Source organism: Chionomys nivalis, chromosome 7 (genome assembly GCF_950005125.1).
Source record: "Chionomys nivalis chromosome 7, mChiNiv1.1, whole genome shotgun sequence".
NCBI lineage: Eukaryota > Metazoa > Chordata > Mammalia > Rodentia > Cricetidae > Chionomys > Chionomys nivalis.
This window is the reverse complement of record NC_080092.1, coordinates 85230624-85251282: the sequence shown is the minus strand read 5'-3', so window position 1 is coordinate 85251282 and position 20659 is coordinate 85230624. Positions and strand designations below refer to the sequence as shown.

General features: G+C 46.9%; 1 protein-coding gene across 1 annotated transcript in view; it reads right to left on the bottom strand.

Moving 5' to 3' along the window:
- The window catches only part of Itgb3 (integrin subunit beta 3), a 55453-nt gene extending 35752 nt beyond the window's left edge, over positions 1-19701 (bottom strand). The window contains exons 1-2 of the mRNA XM_057776482.1: positions 19603-19701; positions 3257-3342 (exon numbers count right to left, since the gene is read on the bottom strand). Coding sequence (XP_057632465.1) covers positions 3257-3342; positions 19603-19678 — 162 coding nt within the window. The 5' untranslated portion in view covers positions 19679-19701. The remainder of the gene's footprint in view (positions 1-3256; positions 3343-19602) is intronic.
- Between the last annotated feature and the right edge of the window lie 958 nt (positions 19702-20659).

The window sequence follows — 20659 nt, the reverse complement described above, 5'->3', positions numbered from 1 at the left end:
TCTTCTCCTTTCTAGTCCCAAACCCCATTCTTCCCCTTTCATTCTTGGATGTCAGGTTGGGAGCTGGTCTACCTTGCAACGTGTGCTCAGGCCTGCACATCAATTCCCAGCATTTCGCCCTTTTAGAAAGATGGCCAAATTTAGAAAATATCCAAAGCATACCAAGATGAAAAATGGTTTAATCCAACTTGGATTGGGTACTCTGTGTTTATATGGCAACCCCAATTCTACCTCCACCCACCTCATCCAGTGCCAGCCTCCACCAGTAGCTATGATATCCCCCTTGCTACCATAACAACCTGTTCTGATGCAATAGGTCCAGGGTCCATTCTGGGAGCCGTTATATTTAACAAATACTTCAGACTTGTTAAATTACTACATGGCTTCAGAAAGTTCTAGACTCCAGTGTGGTACCACTTAAGACAAGATTACAAGGTCTAACGCTGTGTGAAGCTGGGGTCTTCGCTAGCTGTATAGACTAAAGAGAGCACATTGCCCAAATCCATGTTATCTAGCCATGTATCTATCTATCTCGCCAAGAACACACCCTATGCAGAAGGGCCCAAAACACCCCACTCATACATACTGGCTCTATTTTCCTCTTACCCAGCCAAGTGCTTACTATACACACCCAAGAGCTGCTATCCTTTAAGGACCAGAAGTTGAGCCCAACCAGTTGTTTTCAGAGGCACCTCCTGAAACAGTCAAGGCAGTGGAGGCAGGGAGCTCTGCAGCACCCCCAGCCCCACCTTTGGTTGTTTTAAGTCAAGATCCAAACACTTTCAAGACTTAAGCTTGCCCTGTGCTAGGGAAGCCCTCAGGGAACAGATAAGAGCCATGTTCTCGTCCTAATCCAGGGTTCCTCCCTGTTTGACACATTCTGTCCCACATCAGACTCCCTGGATCCCATTCCTCCTCCTCCTCACTTAGTGATGTTAGATGTCGTCATCCACTGTGTTCCATTCTTTCATTTCCTTTGGTCCTAACTGCCACCCATTTCCTGACTCCACCCCATCAATAGGCCAGTCCTCTCCAGCCTCTCTACCTCTGGCCCCTCAGTCTGCCCCACAGGGCAAAGATTCACCATAGTGACCGATAAATATTCCGAATCTGTTCATACGGGTTAAGGAGGGGGCCTTGGCTGGTCAGGGCCCAGCTCTAGCTTGTCCCCATAAAACCCAGATGGGTAAAAAGATGGAGGAGGAGAATGGGACAGGGCTGGACCCCCCCCAAAAGGACAGACTCTCCGGGGAGCCTTGCTTTCCCCCAAGGCTCCCTTGCCTACATTAACTTCAGTTTGAAAGGGAGGAGAGGTGGGGGAGACATCTTTTGAGCGACACTAGGTCTTCTTCAGGGAGGTCCTCTGTGCTCCCCTCTGCTCCAGCAAGCCAGCCTCGGGGGCAGCCAGTTCCAACAAGACACCCTCCACATCCGACTCCTTCTCCTGGGATTGTTACAGAATTACAACTTCCCTAGAAAGGAAGCTTCACAAAGCCATGATGGCGAGCAAAGGCAAAAGGATATGACAAATGAAAAGGGAGAAGCCACGCCACACTTAAGCCTCCAGCACAGCCCAGAGGGGAGGGGCACATGCGGGGGTGGAGAAGAAGGGCTTACTCTCCCCAAGCCCCAGAGAATGTTTCATTTGCTAAATGAGATCAGTCTGGCCCAGATGTTAGACAGCTGCCTCTAGAACCAGTTCCCGTGCTGAACAGTACAGAGGCCAAAGCTGTGTGTGAGCCGGCTCCTCGGAGGCTCTGGCAGCCCTCCTCTAGGGGATAAACACAGCCTTCTGCTCCCTTCCTCCCCAGTCTGCCCAGGAGACTGCCTTTTTAGGAAACTCAGAGGATCCAGAAGAGAAGCAGACAGAGTGAGGGGAGGGTTAGGCTGGTCAGGGAGCTGACCACAGGTGGCTCAGGAGCCAGCTAGCAGCTCAGGTGACATCTGCTGGGGGTAGTGACTCATTCCCTCTGTAACTGCTGGGAACCTCTCCAGGCACAAGCACCTCCCCTACCTCCGCTTCAACCTTTGCCAACTCCCAATTCCCAGCCCGGCCACAAACACAGCATTCCCTCAGACACACTCATTCCCTAGGGCCTCAGACACAGCAAACTCTCTACCCAGACATAGCTGATCCTCTCCTGTGGGCTGTGCTTGTTCCCCCATTGACACCTCAGAGAAGAAGGGAGAGAGGGAGGGAGGGAGGGAGGGAGGGAGGGAGGGAGGGAGGGAGGGAGGGAGGGAGGGAGGGAGGGAAGAAAGACAGAAGGGCCTCATCATCAGAGAAAAGAGAAGGAAAAGGGATCTCTAAGAATGTGTTTGCACGCGTGTGCATGCACACACACACACACACACATACACACACAGAGGATTGCTCTTTGGGTTTTAGCATTGTTTTTTCACTCTGGGGGAAAATAAGCATCCCTCCACAGCACCCTCTGTGCACCCTAGCACCCCTCTCTCATTTTGAGACTAAAACCCTTCTTCCCTGAGATGGTCTAGCCCAAAGCAAGCAAAGCCTGGTGAAGAGTAGCAACAGTCACTACAAGAAAAGAGGCCCAAGCAAACGGGCTGGGAGTGGGAGTGCAAAGCAGGCTCTAGACTCAGGTACCAGCTTCCAACCATGCGGCAATGGGAAGCCTTCACCTAGTCTTGCTCCACAGAGGAAAGAGACTGCATTCAGGAGGGAGGAAAGAGTTCCATGTGTCTGTGCTTACACAAAAGCACCTAAATCGAGGGAAACGGGGTGTGAACTGAAGTTTGGGGGGGCATACCCATGTTGATCATTCTACAAGGCTAAATGAATGCTACAGGTTGGGAGTCAAGTTATTTGGAGCTATATTATCCCCCTAAATAGACATCTGTCACCCACATCTGGATTTGACCTAACATTCTTAAGATGTCAAATAAAGTCCTTTTGGGAATTTGCAAACAGATTCTTAGCTCCCACCAACCCAGAGGCTAGGAGTGCTCTCTAGTGCACCAGACGCTTATAGCAGGGACTCCGCCTCTTTGCTGCAAACCACCATACCTGATGTATCACGGATGTGTTTTTAAAACACCTTGGTTTTATTACTTTCTTTGTTCTGTTACTATAAAACCTTGACTAAACTGGCCATCCTGCTGGGAACACAGCATTTGAAGCAACCTGGATCCGTGTACCTTGGCCACTGTCACTTACGCTTGGCTCTGGAATAAACTTCCTCAGATTCCTTTGGAGTGAGGGCATTGACAAAATAAGGTACAGGCTCCTTACCTCATCTGAACACCAGGCACACGCAGGGCTCACAGCCAGACACTGCTGGCAGGAGTTCACGCCTCGGGTGGTACAGATGTTGGACTCTACAATGAGAAGACAAAGAAAGACATTAGCACCTCATTTGCTCAAGGCAGGGACCATCCTACCCCAACTACCCCAAATGTCTCGAACACTCAGGTGAACATTTCCCAGGTACACACAAACATACCCTAACTTTACCATAGACATTTACCAAACATGAGCTATTGATAAGCAAGAAAGAAAATAAAAAAGATGGGGACTCATTACTATATTAGCAGGGGAGGCCACAGTGACAGCAGCTGATGGGACTGGGCCACAGACCCAAATGTCTTATCAGAACCGATAGGATGGCTTTAATTAATGATGGTTTTATACCTACACTGGACGAATGAAAATCCAAGGCCCAGAGTCATGGCGAGGGACCTTCTCCAGCTGTCTAATGTAGTCACGGCCACTGCACAGAGGACCTAGGACCAGGTGTACTACAGCTAACACCTAAATACTGTGGTGGTGGGGTAAGGTAGCTTTAATGGCTGTGTCCCACAGTCTCAACAGATGTCCCAATACATCTGTCTTGGAGGCCAAGATCCGTTCCTTCTCGCTTTTCCAGTTACCTGTTAGTTCTCTCGCCCAATTCCTGAAGTGCCTCCTTTGCCTATAACTGCTATTTCTGGCTTTGTCCCCAGCAAAACTATTTCTAAAGAAATTATCCTAAGTACTTGGGGGTTTTCCCAAGACCTCCAAAACTTCTCATCTAGGCAAACATCTGTTTTATTATGACTGGATTCTGTCCCTCTCAACTTCTGAACAGAACACACTCAGAAAATGACCTGCCATGGTTAGAGACTAGCTGTACCTTTTGTTTTGTTCTGGCTTGGTTTTTCAAGACAGGGTTTCTCTGTGTGGCCCTGGCTGTCCTAGAACTCACTCTGTAGACCAGGCTGGCCTCAAACTCAGAGATCCATCTGCCTCTGCCTCTTCAGTGCTGGGGATTAAATGTGCTAACGCTGCCTGGTGACTATCTGTATCTTTGTCTTGAACTGATGAGGGTATTTTACAACTTTTACTGATAGAGATTAACACAGAAAATTTATGATAATGTAAATCTATTTTTATGAGAAAAATGCATGTGAATCTCTTCTAACAAAATGACCAATGATGTCTACCTGGTAGAGAACATAAGTAAGGCTAAAGTTGACTGTTTTGCAGACATTAGCCTGTTTTTAAAAAACCAATGGCCAATTCATTTCCAAATGGCTGGCCAACTATAAAACCTCCTTCCTTGAATTCCATCTGGAACTAGTCCCAATGTCTTTCTGGTTCCCACACTATTTCAACTGCCTAAAACTTTTGACAGATGCTCTTTTTGTTTGTATGTATGAAAATAATACCTTTAAAATTACATTTTAAGAGCCTAGAAAAATATTTCAGGAGTACAATGAATGTTTAGCATGTATGTGGCCTTAGGTTCCATCCCCAGCACAGAAATAAAATAAGAAAAATAAGAAAGGAGGAGGAGGAACAAGGAGGGGAAAGAAAAAGGTAGGTCCATGGAACCCTTGAAGTCTGCCTGTCTGCCTGTCTGAACCAGTCCAAAGACATACTGGTGCCAACTGAAAGGTTTGGGGCTAAATAGTTCTATCTCGTTGCCGCTGAGCTCATTTCTAAACAGTACACCAGAATTCTAGACTAAAACCTGTAGGCCAGTCTTGGTGGTGCACACCTATAACCCTAGCAGTCGGGTGGCTAGGGTCATGAGCTGGAGCCAGCCAGTTCTACATTGCAAGTATGAGGCCAGTCACAGCAAGGGTCTATTTCAATGTCTAGTATTACATTTAGATATATAAACACGTAAACCATGCATATATCAAGGGAACCTCAGACAATATAGGCTGTCATGAATCTCTTCAAAACACTGGGTTGCACGTGGAATCCTTGAAGCACCGCTTCAGGTTTCTTCGAAGGCTTGGCTCCATCTTGCTTCCACAGCCTTTCTCTACTCCAGGTGTCACCAATGAGACGACACTACAAGCCCACGAATAACTCCCAGAGCTCTATTCTCAGACATGAATAAAACCTGAGTGTGTGCATATGTGTGAGTGTGTGTGCAAGAGTGAGATAGAGTGTGACTGTGAGTGAGTGAGCCTACGTGTGTGAGAGAAAGTGTGTGTGTGAGTGTGTGCGCGCGCGTGTGCGCACATGCATGCACAAGAGACAGACAAAGAGTAGTTCGTGAGCTGGCAGCTGTGGCACTGATTCCAAGCCTGGCCCCAAGCGCACCAAAATGGGGTAGCTCTCAACAACACAATGTGTAACAGAGAAAAGGTAGCTGATCTTTCCACAGATGCCGGCCAGGTTCCAAGCCTACAAAGCCAACAGTGCCACCCACGGCTTCTCCCTCAAGCGCAGCCTGGCCGGATCTCAGCTTCACTGCTGTTCTCTCCCTGGGGACATGATCACAGCCCCTCTTCATTACCACCCCATCAGAAGAGTTCTGACAGGAACCTGTCCTGGACTATTTTAGGTAGTTCCCCTCTTTGGGGCGTTTCCATGGAGACTAGCAGCTAAGAGTGATCCTGGACATAAATATCGTCAATGTTCACTAGAAAGAGAGGAAATAGTTAAAATGAAAAGTGCACTCGGGAGGCAGAGGCAGGCGGATCTCTGTGAGTTCGAGACCAGCCTAGTCTACAGAGCTAGTTCCAGGACAGGCTCCAAAGCCATAGAGAAACCCTGTCTCGGAAAAAAGAAAAAAACGAAAAGTGTAGGTGTATGGGTACTGTCAAGTTCTTTTTTATTACATGTATTTGTTTTGAGAGAGAGAGAAATAGAGAGAGAGAGAATGAGAAAGAATGTATGAACACGTATGCCACAGTGTAGAGACCAGAGGACAACTCAAGACAGTTAGTTCTCCCTTCTGCTGGGTAGGTCCAGAGAATCAAACTCAGACTCCAGGCTTGGCAGCAAGCGCCATTACCCTCCTGAGCCATTTCAACAGCCCCGCCCAAGTTATTTTCAAAACCTTTCCCAGTCTATCCATTCATCCATTCTCAAATTAGCATTCCCCATGAGTCCTTGACTTACAGCTGCAATAGAAAGCCTGGCCAGATGTGAAATAAGAAACAGCAGGCCCCTCCCAGGGTACCAGCAGTCCCTGACCTCAGAGAATGAGCCGAGCTGGGGAGGGGTCTGTCTTTTAGGAAGTCATGGTTACCCTGGTCCCTTGATCTTTTATTTTTAATGAATCCCAGATTGATAGTGTAAACCCCAAGGATTCCCCAACAATCTCCCCAACCAAGCCCTGCCACAATGGGCAGGAGCCCTGGAATGCAGTGGTTGAAAGTGGCTGACTCGTCAGAAGTCTCTGAGACTGCTGCTCCCAGGCTGTCCCTCCCTTCTGAACATGTGGGCCTCCCCCAGGCCTGTTTCCAGTCATTCATAAAGCCTATATGCCTTCTCGGCCTCTGTAGTCCAGAGGAGCTTCCTGGAGAAGAGGGGAGCCTCACCAGAATGTCAGTGAAGACAGTGGATGGCTCCCAAGACTTCACCCAAGAAGCCAAGCAAGATTGGCCAGACCTGGTCCTCAACAGGAGGTTGTACTGCTTAAAGGACCATCCTTGAAAGCAAAGCTGGCATGCATAAAGTGCTCAATGGAGATTGTTGCCAGCGTTGTTTTTGCTCTTGCCATTTTTATCCTTAGCTTCATGCTATTTAGAGTAGACAACTATTTTACTATTTTTTTAGAATTCCTTAAAGTAATTTTATAGGACACCAGGCACAAAGCTAATTAAACCCTGAACAGAGGGTTAAAGATGGGAGTATGGAGCCAAAAAGTATCACGATGAGGTGAAAATCTAAACACAGCAAGGAATGTGTGTGTTCAAAAATCCAATCTAGGAATCATGGCCGAGAAAAGACGGTCACTGGGAAAGACATATGAGGCCAGCCAAGGAATCTGCCTGGAAAGTAGAAATAAAAACGGCTGTGGTCTGGCACATCGGCCTGGTTTACAGAACCAGAAAAAAGATAAGGGGTGGGGGAAAATAGGCAAAAAGGAAACGAGGAAGGGAGCTGGAACCAGGGGAAGTCATAAAAGGCTGTGCTGAGGACATACCGTCCAATGAGACAGGATGTCAAAAAGTAGAGACAGGATGCCCTGATGAGGCCAGAGACCTTCAGGGCTTAGTTAGGGGGAGAAAGGAAGATGGTCCACACTAGTGAGCACCATGGAGATCTTTCCTACTGCCTGCCACAGAAAATTCCTGGCCAGGAATTTTCAGTCCTGCCACTGAAATGTAGCCGCTTCCCAGTGAGGTCCATGGGGATGCTAGGTGACCAGGTGGTGCCTGATCTTCCATTGCAGGCTCCAGAATGAGTCAACGAACAAAGTCTCTCACGCTAATGGCCCTATGTGTGCACACATGCCTTACCAAGCACAAGTTGCAAAGGATGTTTTGGGTTTTTATTTCTCCCTTAAGGGGAGCTCAGTAGCTGAAGGAAGGGAGAAAGTGGAGAAGCTCAAGGCAACAGGGACTTCTGTGCTAAGGAGCAAATGGCCCAAGAAGCATTGCAGAGGGGGTAGAGAACTCAGACTCCAATATCTCATCAAATTAAAGATCATGGATGCAGGGGTATCTGATTTCAGAGTTTAAATCATTTTAAAATGCACCAAAGCCAATTAAATGTGGAATTTAACAATAGAAATTATGTGTGGTTTGCCTCCATCAAGAGTAAATATTAAAATATGTCATGGGTTTAAATATATCCCCTGACACACAAAGATATCCTGCTGTTCTAATCCCCCAGTACCTGTGAGTGTGACCTTATTTGGAAATTTATAGATGTAAACAAGATGAGGTCATTAGTGTGGACACTAATCCAAGATGACTGATACCCTTGTAAGAAGGGAAAATCCCAGGTGGAGACAGACACAGATGGAAAACACCCTGTGGTGTCAGAGACAGAACCTGGAGGGACAAGGGGTACCAAGGGGTACCTGCAACCAGTAGAAGCTACAAAGAGACAAAGATGGGTTCCACTCAGAATCCTAGACATACATTTTTGATGTCCAATTTATGTCACAACAGCCCTAAGAAATTAATTCTAAGTGGATTTGCATTTCTACAGCCATGTATGACATTATTTTGATGAAGGGTGTCCTGAGATATTTCCATGAACTGGGAAAAACAAGCCACCCTGGAATGGAAACTTTGCCATGTCTCATTCAACCACAGATAAGATCAGATGAGAGGTTCCTTTAGTTTTAAAACTTTCCACCAATATTTGTCAATGGTACTAGCCTTCATTCATTCATTTGCCCAATATTTATCAATGGTACTCCAGCATTCATTCATTCATTCACTCAATAAGCATTTGAGAAGCACCTACTCAGCACTCTCTTAAGCGCTGGAGACACACGGGTGAACTAAACAAGCCCCGATTCTGTGATGTTCGTGTTTCAGTGAGGAAAGCGACGACAAAGAAACCAACAGCAGAGACAAAGGCAAATGCTTAAACACAAAGCAAAGCAGAATAAATGAGAGCATCTCATCTGGAGAAGGGGGTCCAGAGAGGCCTTTCGGGAAGCTGACATTCTACAGCGATGCTGAGGAGTGGATTGTGGGAAGCATTCTCCAAAGAACCAAGACCAGAGCTGGATGGACTTCCTCCTGTTGAAGAAGTGACTAGAAGGCAGAGGAAGGAGGAAGAGAGAGGCAGAGGTGTTCACCACTCAGTGGGAATGCTGAAGGGATCCAAAGAAGGGAAGGGAGAAGCTCAGTCATCGAGCACACAGACAGGATCGAAGCCAGCAGGGGAGTGGATCGAGTAGGGTATTATTATTAAAACAGTCCGGGCAACAGATGTCAACGGTTTGGGTTTGGAGGGCAGTGTGTTAATGGTGCGGTCAGCTCGAGATGTAGTCCAGGACTTGCTGATGGGCTAGGCATGTAGAATTGAGAAAGGATTTGAACCTGAGCAAGTACGCTCCCTTTAGAAAAGATTTCTATGTTTTGACTACTGGTCATCCCGCTTCACTGACCTTTTAGTCATGAAACACTTTATAAGGGAAGCCAGATCATATCTGGTCACCATCTCTAAACGAGTTAGTCAGAGAGTTGTGGATGAAGACAGCGAGACCTTTTCCTATGAACAGTTGTGGCCTAAAGCTAACACCTAGCTCTAGAGAAATTCAGGAAATAAAGCAGGACCAGTGAAAAAAGGGACAGAGCGGATGAAGCAGAGAATAGTTCAAGAGGTCTAAAGTCTGCTTTGCCATTCTGCAGACCATATGATCGCAGGGTCACCCCTATGCCTCTCTGGTGCTCTCTTTAAAATAGGTCGCATGCCTATTTCAAGATTTATAACTGCTCCCCAGGACTTAGACAACCACCCAACTTTATCAGACAAGCTCTGAAAACCCAGACAGCTATTTTTATCCCCTCCCTACCAACTTGGTCTCCCAAATATGGGTATAATATTTACTATATAAGGATTAAGTGAGGTAACATATGTGAATAACCCCCATGTTCAGTAAATGATCTACTTCCTTCTCCCTCATCCTCACCCCAGGTATACTCCCTGCACCACAAATACACCTCATCTTTCCTTTTACCTCAGGGTCATACGTAAGAGGGCCCTTTGTCTCTGGTGAAATGTAGGAAGGAAATCACCCTGGCTGGAGACAGGAGCCCCCACGAGCAGACCTCACTAGTCACTAAACTAGTTTGTGATTTTGGTGAGTCCCTCACTTCTTCGAAACTCTCTTTTTAGCTTTTCTGTAAAGACAAACGGAACTAGATTAGAGGACCTTTGAGGTGCTATTGGCCCTAAACATGTATATTTTTCCAGAACCAGAAACTGTCAACAGGACCATGAATACTCTAGAATCCATAGATATGCAAGGTTCCTTGCTACACCAGTGAACATTTCTTCCTTATGACCTAAAATTTGGGTCAAATGTTGCATTTAGAGGTCTGGAAGATTTTACTCACACCAGCTCCACTCCCAACTGACTCATTCACTGAACAGACAAAGCATGCCTGTACCATGCTCTGTTTGAGACCCAGCCCAGTGATGCCCTGAAGGTGACCTTGGCATCCAGCTTTGCAGTTCTGAGGGTCCCTCCCAGCTCTTTTCTCCACAGTCTCAATGGTAGGAGGGCAGGTGTGAACTCTAGCTGTCAGAGCCAATCTTGAAGTCAAATCAGTTCAACTGCTTTTGGAAGATCGTTGGGCAACATTTATTACAATCCGAGATGGGAGCAGTAGCCCACAGACATAATCCCAGCACCTGGGAGATAGGAAGAGGAAGATCAGGAGTTCAAGGACCATCTCACCTATAAAGATAACTGGAGACCAGCAGAGGCTAAATGAGACCCTATCTCAAAAAATAAAGTTGGGCACAGCAATGCCTGCAGTTTGAGTTCTTCCAGATGCTAAGATGGAAGATGGTGTGAATCTAAGACTTGGAATCTAATCGAGATAACAGCAGGATTTTATCTAAAAATAAACTGGGGGGAGAGGTCCTAAATAGGTAAGCGTTTGTCTAGCACACATGAAGGCTAATGTGGGATTCCCCTCTGTATGCTATGAATATGTTTTATCATTATAGGTTAATAAAGAAGCTGCTTTGGCCAGTGGCAGGGCAGAATATAGCTAGGCGGGAAAACTAAACTGAATGTAGGGAGACAGAAAGTAGAGTCAGGCAGATGCTATGTAGCTGCCAAAGGAGAAAGACGCCAGACCCTTACCGGTAAGCCATAGTCTCATAGTGATACATAGATTAATAGAAATGAGCTAATTTAAGATATAAGAGCTATCTAGGAATATGCCTAACCCATTGGCTAAACAGTGTTGTAATTAATATAGTTATTGTGTTATTATTTGGGTATGGGGGGCTGGGAAACAAAAGCGGTCTCCATTTACATAATGGCACCCAACATGGGGCCCCAATGTTAGTTCATACACTAATCTCACAGAACAATTAAAAACAAAATTTCTAAAAATTCCATGCCCTTTGGCCTACCCAACACAAATTCAAGAAATTACTCTTGTAATCCCAATACAGAGAATGCAGAGACAAGATGGTGAGTTCAAGATCAGACTGAGCTAAAAATGAGCGTCTATATCAAAGGAAAGGAAGGAACTAGACAGGGGAAAAGAAACTAAGTTTATAGAAACACTTCCACAGATGAACATCATATACAAGGTTATGTCTCTGTGACTTTATTTGTACCAGCAGATAAATGCCAACATAATAGATAAGCATATTCTGATATACCTATATATCACTCTTCTCTTGGCCATCTCCTGCAAGAACTATAACTTTCAGAATAAGCTATGAAAATCCATAAGCTGACATAAAAGACACATAGAGTAGGGGCTAGAGAGATGGACCTGTGGTTAAGAGCACTTGTTCTTGTGGAGAACCTAGGTCCAATTCCCAGAACCCACATGAAGGCTCACAGCCACCTGTAATTCCAGTTCTAGGGAATCCAACGCCCTCTTCAGACACCAGCTGTGCATGTAGGGCACACACAGCATGCAAGCAAGCAGTCATGCACATAAAATAAAAATAAGTATCTTAAAAAGATGCCTAGAGGATGTTATTAAGTGACAACGATCCTACCATGGGAGGTCCTGTTTGAGAAATAACAATAATGATACAGAGGACGTATATATGGGGGAACTCTAGGATAACTGTCAACAGTGGTATCTAAACTGAACCTACAAATAACCTGCATTGTCTACATTATTGCATTTCTGCACTGTTAGTTTTTTATTTCATTTTGTGTGCACCTGTGTGTGCAGCTGCACACACCATGTATGTGGAAGCACAGATGTCAGGTGTCCTGTTCTATCACTCTCCACCTTTTACATGGACTCTGGAGATTTAAACTCAGATCTTTGTGCTTTCAAGTAAATGCTCTTATCCACTGGGTCATCTCCGGTCCCTGAACTGCCTATTTTTACAAGCTGAATCATTTTTGTTCTCTAAAAGCAAAGTAAGACTAATTTTCAATGTCCTTGGTTCTGCCTCTTTTTCCGTGTTTGTATTCATTAATGTAGGTTCCCCAGAGCCTGGTGGGCTTCTACAAACTACATCTTCAACATCCCAAAGCCAGTCAGGAACACAACAATAAGCTTTGTCAGATACAATGAGAAGGAGAATGCTGGCCCAGATTACAGAATGGAAGGAAGATCAAGAGATCTATATATAACACAGTGACTAGAGTTACCAATTACATATCTTCTACTTGAAAATTTCTTTTTTAATAAAGCAGTTTAGCTGGGTTAGTGTTGCACACCTTGAACCCCAGCACTTGGGAAGCAGAGGCAGGCAGATTTCTGTGAGTTCGAGGCCAGCCTGGTCTACAGAGGGAGGTCCAGGACAGCCAGGGCCGCACTGAGAGACCCTGTCTCGGAAAGTAAAAGAAAACAAAGTAAGTAAATAAGCAGTTTAAGTGTTCTCTCCAGAAATAAGCGATAACTCTGTGAGCTGACACATGTGCTATGCAGGTTGGTTTAGCCATTTCCCAATGTGTACATTTTAAAATATGTTATACAACATATATAGAAGTATTTGTTGATTAGAAGAGAATGAGGAAAAGCTATCTTTGACCAGTCTCTCCCCATGGGCTTCTGGAGCTGCTCAGGGCAGTGTGCTCAGTTCTCAAGAGTGGAGTGCCTAAGAGTGAGAGTCAGCCCTCTCTGGTCTCAGGCAAGATGTTCAAACACAGTCCTCACAAACAGTTCCAGCAAGGGCTTATTCTCGGACAGTTATCTATGACACAAGGGTCTGAAACTGTCCGAGAGCTCACAGACCAGATTCTCTTCCTCTAAGACTTTATCCACAAAAAGCATCGACTACAGGGACCTATATAGTGGCTACTGAGCGTGCCTTTTGTCAACATTCTGGAACTCTCTTCTAGTGCCATATTTCAAGCCTGATTCTAACCTCGGGACTTCTTGTTTCCCAAAGAATCTTCCCATAGAGATTCCAAATCACTAAGGAAGAATGTCTCCAGTAAGGGATGAGAGAGCAAGACCAGAGCAAAAGAAAATCTGTCTGCCTCTTCACCCACTCCACAGCTTCTGAGATATCAGACGAAGCCCCACGGGTAAGACAACCTGTTCAGCCATCCAGCAAACAGACATAAAAGCCTACAGAGCCGTAACATGATGTAATTCTTAACTGCGGGTTCACTGCTCTTTTCTTAGGAATTGTTTTCTACAGAAATGTAAGTGGCATGTAGCACACATGTAAGTACAGGAAAACTCATCTGCACACAGGCGATAATTTCATACATGCGGGAAATGTCTGACTAGAACGCACCACCTGCCTGCCTAAGGATGCTGTAGAGGGGTCAAACTGTGACACCAGCAACTACAAAATCAGGCTTTCTATAACGATGAATCTGAAGCTACCTCACTCTTCCTCCCCGACCTGCCGGGAAAAGGAACAGCGGGGATGACAGTCATCTTCTGTAGGAATGTGACCTCTAAGGAGTTGCTGGGTTTGCTTTTCAGAGCTGCTACCAAACACATGCTCAGTAGAATGGCTCCAAGTGTATTAACCAGCCCTTTGGCCTGAAGAACTGTGACATATTTGACCACAAAACATCTGTCACCGAGGCAGAAAGATTCTAAGAGCCAGAGGTTGGGTAGGACTGGAGTAACACAGTGACTTCTGGATGTGAGGCAATCATAGCACCTTTGTCAGTCTGCATTCCAGCACAGAGGGGTGATGGCTCACAGGCCCCGCCCCTAACCAAAGCACTACTGACAGCTGATGGTCTCTGGGGGCTGGAGAGTCAGTTTTCTTTAAGGATGTGTCCCCTCCCGAAGACGGCCCCTGCTCCAGTGTGTAGTCCCACACCCGCGAGTGTATAGGAAGCATGAATGGGGCACAGTGGGTTATAGAAAAAAAAAGGAGAGAGAGAGAAAAAAAAAAGGAGGTGAAGTTAGAAGGAGTGATGGACCTGGGAGGAGTTGGAGGAAGGAACGAGAGGGAAAGGATAATAACACATTGTGTGGAAATATTTTTTTAAAAAACTAATAAAAATATATATGAAAATATCTGTTGCTTTTAGTACCAAGAAAAAATAAAAGTAAAAAGGGGAGACTGATGCAAAATTCTCAGGTTTTTATCTGGCGTTTGGAACCACTGGTGACTGAAGCATGGCGGTGTGTGTCTCTCGGTTTGGACACTGATGGCACCTCCATGGTTTAGCGGCGATAGCCTCACCGCTTTCAAGGTAATATCTCACTGCAGGAGGATGGGATGGCCCCTGGGAGCTCTTGGAATTCTATAAGTACATTGCAAGTAGAAGAAGCCAGACTTAAAAGTCCACACACCATGGTTTTAGCTCACTGACATTCTGGAAAACAGATCTGTGGGAGCAGGAGACAGATCAGTGGTTGCCAGGGACCAGAAGTGGGAAGAGAAGATTCACGAAGAAGCTGGAGGGAACTTCTCTGAAAATACTTCCCATCTTCATGATGGTAGTGATTATTTGACTGTATGGCTTTACCAAGAGTACACAGAATTGCACAGTGAGGATGCTGAACTCCATGGCACAGTAAGTTATACTTCAGTGATACTCATTTTTAAAGACTTCTTTCTTCTTTATTCTCATTCTCTCTCTCTCTCTCTCTCTCTCTCTCTCTCTCTCTCTCTCTCTCTGTGTGTGTGTGTGTGTGTGTGTGTGTGTGTGTGTGCGCACCTACATGAGTTTATGTGCAGCACATACATGCAAGGGCTGGAGTTACAGGTGGTTGGAAACTGTCTCATGTGGGTGTTGAAAACTGAACCCAGGTCCTCTAGAGGAGTATTATATGCTCTTAACCCCTGAGCCATCTCTCTAGCCCAATCCTCCTTTTTTAAGATGTATATGTTTTTATTTTATGTGTATGAGTATTGTACCTGCATGTATGTATGTGCATTATGTGTTCAGTGCCCAGGGAGATCAGAAGAGAGTGTCAGGTCCCCTGAAACTGAAGTTCCAGGCAGTTGTGAACCACCTACATAGGTTCTTAGAACTAAATTCAGGTCCTCTGCTAGATCGGCAAGCACTCTTAATCACCCCCAACTCTAGCCCTTTAAAGGGGTGGGAATTTTCTGGGGACACCGTGTGCCTGGAGAGAAAGGTAAGAGTTTATCATTTTGCTGCAGAGTCTCAAGTTCCAATAAATTCTGTCAGTTCCCAAGGAGAAGAAGCCTTGGGCAGCATCATTCCCAGCTCCTAGGTTCATATCCACTGGTGACCTGAGCAGCAGTAGGCACAGGACTCTTCCACTTGGGGAGAAGGTAGAGGAGGGGGTGGTGAGTCCTAGCAGGCCAGCCTGTGGGCAGCAAGGAGGGTAGTTTGTCCCCGAAGCTGCTCAGCCACACACATACCCCTTGCCCCGTTAATTATCTGTCTGTTGATTCATGACCTGCGGTTCCTGTGGGCATGCTTCCTGGCTGTTCCTGCCAACAAGGGCAGGATTCTTGCAGCTGGGAGGAGATGATAAACAGAGACCCGGGGAGTGCGGGGAGTTGCAAAGGGAGAATTTCTATCAGGATATCCTAGAGTCACATTGGGTTCCCCTCCTCACACCACTGCCTCCTCGTCCTATCTTATGCTATTCCCAGGAGACACATGCCACCTTCGCCATCACGTCACCTTCGCCATCACGCTCGTGAACCAAAGGGGAAGAATAGAAAAGATTGTTCTAGTGACTCCTCCAAAGACAGGACAAAGGGGAGACACTTCAGAGGACCCCTGTGTTTTCATCCTTCTCCGGTCGGAAGACGTGCAACAGTGCAAAAGCCCCAGACAGCCAAAAGGCTGGGGGTGTGGTTTAGCAGTAGAGCACATTCAGGAAGCACAAAACCCTGCGTTCAGTTCTCAACAACACACACACACACACACACCAGAGTATTCAGGTAAAAACACTTGAGGTTACAAATGTATAAATATTGGATTTCTTCAAATTAAGAGACATCACCTCTAGATGTCTTTTGTTTGTTTTGTTTATTTTCTTGTTGTTTTTGAGACAGGGTTTCTTTGTGTAGTCCTAGCTGGCCTGGAACTCACTCTGTAGACCAGGCTGGCCTAAAACGCACAGAGATCCACCTGCCTCTGCCTCCCGAGTACTGGGATTAAAAAGCATGCGCCACCACCGCCCAGCTTAGATATCTTTTTATACCATGCCCTACATAGTTCTTTTGCTGTCTGTGTGCCAAGCACCGGGCACAGTGTTGAACAAAACAGACACTGTTCTCTTTGTGGAGACTGAAGTCTTATGTGTTAGGTTTTACCACCTTCATCTTACAAAGTTGAGATTCATACGGGGGAAATGAATGTGTGGGCCTCTCTCCTCCTGGGCCTTCTCATAGATTCCTACAGGACCAGAGGGGCTGGAATGTGCCAAGACAACAAAGAGAAATGGGCAGAATTAAGAGGATGTGAGAAATGGATTCTCAACTGGGAGCCTGGATTGCATTGATGCATGAAGTAGCGGCAGCTCTGGTCTACAGCCCATAGTACACACCAGTGATTGATAGGAAAAATAATGACAACAGGAACCACCATTTAAAGAACACTCAATTTGTGCCTTTGTCTCACTTAGTCTGTGCAATAAAGGCCCTACTTTTCCCCACTTTACAGGTGAGGAAACACGACTAAGACACTAGCAAGATCACATGATCAATCAGGTGTAAAGTCAAGAATCAAACCTACATCCTGCTGGTTTAAACCCCAGCGGTCTCTTTCCCCTTTCCTCTTCTCTCCAGGCCCTTAGGATTCTGAAAAAGGGCTTCAGCTGGAGAATTTCCAGAATATAAACTCTAGAAGAAATATAAGCACTCCATCTCTGACCTACTTAGGCTAGACTAAGCACTAAATAGGAGGAAGCCATGCAACCCAGTATTCAGATGAAAATAAATGATTATCTTTGTAGATAAAAACTGAAACTCACAACAACTCTTGACGCCTCACAGCAGACTCTCCTACTCCGGACAACCTCTCTGTGCCACCTCACTCCCACGCTGGTCCTTCTGTGTCCCCAAACAGCTGTCCTGTCACCCCAGGACACCTGTTTCCCTGGGGACCTAATGATACTTGCAGCTCTGCCACAAGTATGACAAACACTTCTTTCACAGGGTGCTCTAGAGTCCTCTGGTCCTCAACAGGACTCCACTGCTTCTCAGAGGGAGTCTGAGGCTAGCTCAGCACAAGCCATCACCTCTCTGGGGTATTTCGATCACAGCAGATCTGGGAACAGATAGCCTGGCGGTATTGTGGCTTTTGTCTGTTTGTTCTGGTGCGTACGTGCACCTACCCATGCTTGTGCATTTACAATTGCTCCTGGGCAGAGACCAGGAGACAACCGTGGGTATTATTGCTCGGAAATAACACCTTTTTTTGGAGCTCCCCAAGTAGGCCAGACTCGTTCACCAGTGAGCCTCAGGGAGCTGTCTGCCTCTGTCTCCTCCCCAGTACTGGAATTACAAGCACACCACTACACCAACCTTTTAAAATAAATTCTGGGGACAGAATCCAGGTCCTCCCACTTTCTCAGTCTAGCCTCCCCACCTTCCCCGTCCCCATTAAAGGATCTTCAGACCCAGACTTAGCTATACCCGAGCAGTGTGATTCTGTATGGATCATTGCAACTGTGTGAACCAAACCAACAAGTAATACGTGGGTTCAGGAAAGGTGCGAGAAAGTGAGGGACCAAAGTAGCAGACATACTTCATCCTCACTAGAGCTGATCAAGCACCCTGCTATCTAGGCACCATCTGTGAACTCAGGACTCTCTTCTCAAATTACAGATGATGATAACGGCAATATGATGATGACACCCAGGAGTTACTTTGAAAGCTATAGATAGAAACAAATCACAAAGTGTTTGAAATACATCTCAAGGAAATAGCGAAGAAGAGCTGGAAGTGATCAGACACAACAAAGAACACCAGCTCCTTGGTTTGATTGCACAGGGTACTTGTGTGTGCATTTCCACACTTTACATAGGCACACGCTGTCATCATATGTCAATTTAAAATTCAGAAGTGGTGAGTTTTTAAGGTTTTACGTTCAAGGAAGTTAGCCTATCTGTAAGAAACATCATGTTTTCTGGTAAGTTTCCCCATTCCCAGTCAATAGCAAGCAGCAGCTACCAGAGGCTCAAACATCTCCAGGGCACAATGCTGGAGATCCCACTTTCTGTTCTGTGGTCACAAGGCTCATCCAATGTAGGGTAAAGATCACAGTTTTCATCTGTCCTTGGGAAACTTCAGCAACAGTGGGCAACCAAAAGTTTTCCTGAAATATCCTTCCCGGCCCATGGCGGTTTATCTATATCATCACGGAAGGGTCTTGAAGGTGATCACCAAAATTTTTTTTGAACACTTAGCCTCAAAATCAACTTAATAAAATTTTACCCTAAAAAAAAAAATAGCCCATCTGGGTCTGGAGATGTAGTTCAATTAATAAAGTGTAGTTGGTATGAAGAGACCCTGGGTTCAACTCCCAGCAGTGCATAAACCCTGGGCAGTGGTACCCATCTGTAATCCTAGCACTCATTAGTAAAGGCACAGGAGGGTCTGAAGTTCAAGGTTACTCTCGGCTACACAGTGTGAAGCATCCTGAAATACTTGAGACCCTATCTCTCTCCCTCCCTCCCTCCCTCCCTCCCTCTCTCTCTCTCTCTCTCTCTCTCTCTCTCTCTCTCTCTCTCTCTCTCACACACACACACACACACACACACACACATCTGCAGGGTTTAACTTGCTCCAGCTGACCCAGAACCTCAGTTTCTCCACCTCCAGCAATATCACCTCCCGCTCCCCTAGGGCTCTGCTGACTGGACCACTCCCCATCCCGCAGCACCAGTGAGACTAAAAGTTGACTGCCCAGGCAATTAACTGATGGTGTGAGCTGCACGCAGAAGGGACAAAGCCAGCCCCAAGGATGTCTGTGCTGACTCCCAGCACACAGTCAGGGCGTGTTGGTTGCGAGATCTGTCCCAGAAGGACTCGAGCTCGAATGCTCCTCCTTAAAGAGTGGAGCAGCCAGATGAACAAACTCTAGGGGAGAGACGTGCCTTACTCTGAGAAAGGGGCAACCCAGCGTGTACGCACTCACCCAAGCAGGTGAGCCGCATCCCTCTGCCAGGGCACTGGGGCCGCCCCGCGGAGCCCCACCTTGCCTCTGCCACCCGCGACGCGCCCTCGAGGTCAGCGGAGGAAGGACCCGCCCCCCAGCTCCTCAGCTTCCCAGCCCGAGCTCCGGGGTCCCACGGTCCCATGGCAGCTGGCACACTCGCCTCCCTCACCTCCAACGACAACGCCCGCCAGTGTCCCCAGCGCCAGCAGAGCTGCCCAGAGCCACCCCGGCCGCCGCGCTCGCATCCTGTCCGCTGTCCTTCACACACCGCGTGCCACGGCGAGCCTGGCGCCCACCACTGCTTTTCCCGCGGCGGGAGGGGAGGGAAGAGGAGGGGACGCAGTGGGTGGGACTCGCGGGGCGGGCCAAGGGCGTGCGCTCCCTCCCCTCGGGCGCCGGTCTGAACCCTGCCTGAGGCTGTGAGCGCTAAGGGGAAACTGGCACGCCTCTCTTTAGAACCCTCCCCAGCCCTTCCTTCTCCACGAGGATCCACCTGAGAACTCACTAGTGGGGACCGAGCTCCACAGGGTCGTGTGCGCATCTGGGTCCCAGGGGTTTGCGCCTGGGGGCTTGGAAGAAAGAAAAAGAAAAGAAAGAGAGAGAGAGAGAGAGAGAGAGAGAGAGAGAGAGAGAGAGAGAGAGAGAGAGAGAGAGAGAGAGAGGAAAAGAAGGAAAGAAAGTAGCTATAGGGCCACTTCCTGGGCTCTTCTAGTCCCACCTCCGCAGAGACATCAACACACTGATACTTCACTTCGCCTGGCTCACTTTGATTTCTTCCAGTCTCATTCAATCTCTCTGTCACTCGTTAACAGGCAGCTGTCGAAAGCTTTCCCTGCAGCCTCTTGGCAATTTCCACGTCTCCAACTTGTGTTAGAGAAGATGGATCTGTGAAGAGCCTCTGTCTAGAAATGTTTGCTTGCACTTAGCACGTGTCTTATGGACGTTTCAGGGCAGTCACTGTATTGCCTCCAAACTCAACTTCACTACTTTTGTTAGTTTTTTTTCCCCCCCAGAGATCACTTGCCTGCTATTCCTATCCCCTACGCTAGTTTCCTTGGGTCTTCCCTTAGATAGGAAACCTCTAGAAGTTCAAAAGTTGCAAAATACTGAAGCTGAGGCCATAGGAAACGATTGGGGCTGTGTATCCTGGCGCAAGAACGGTAATGGTGTGGAAAAAAACGAGAGTAGGGCTGGCGATGCAGCGGAATTGGTAGGGCGCTTACTTG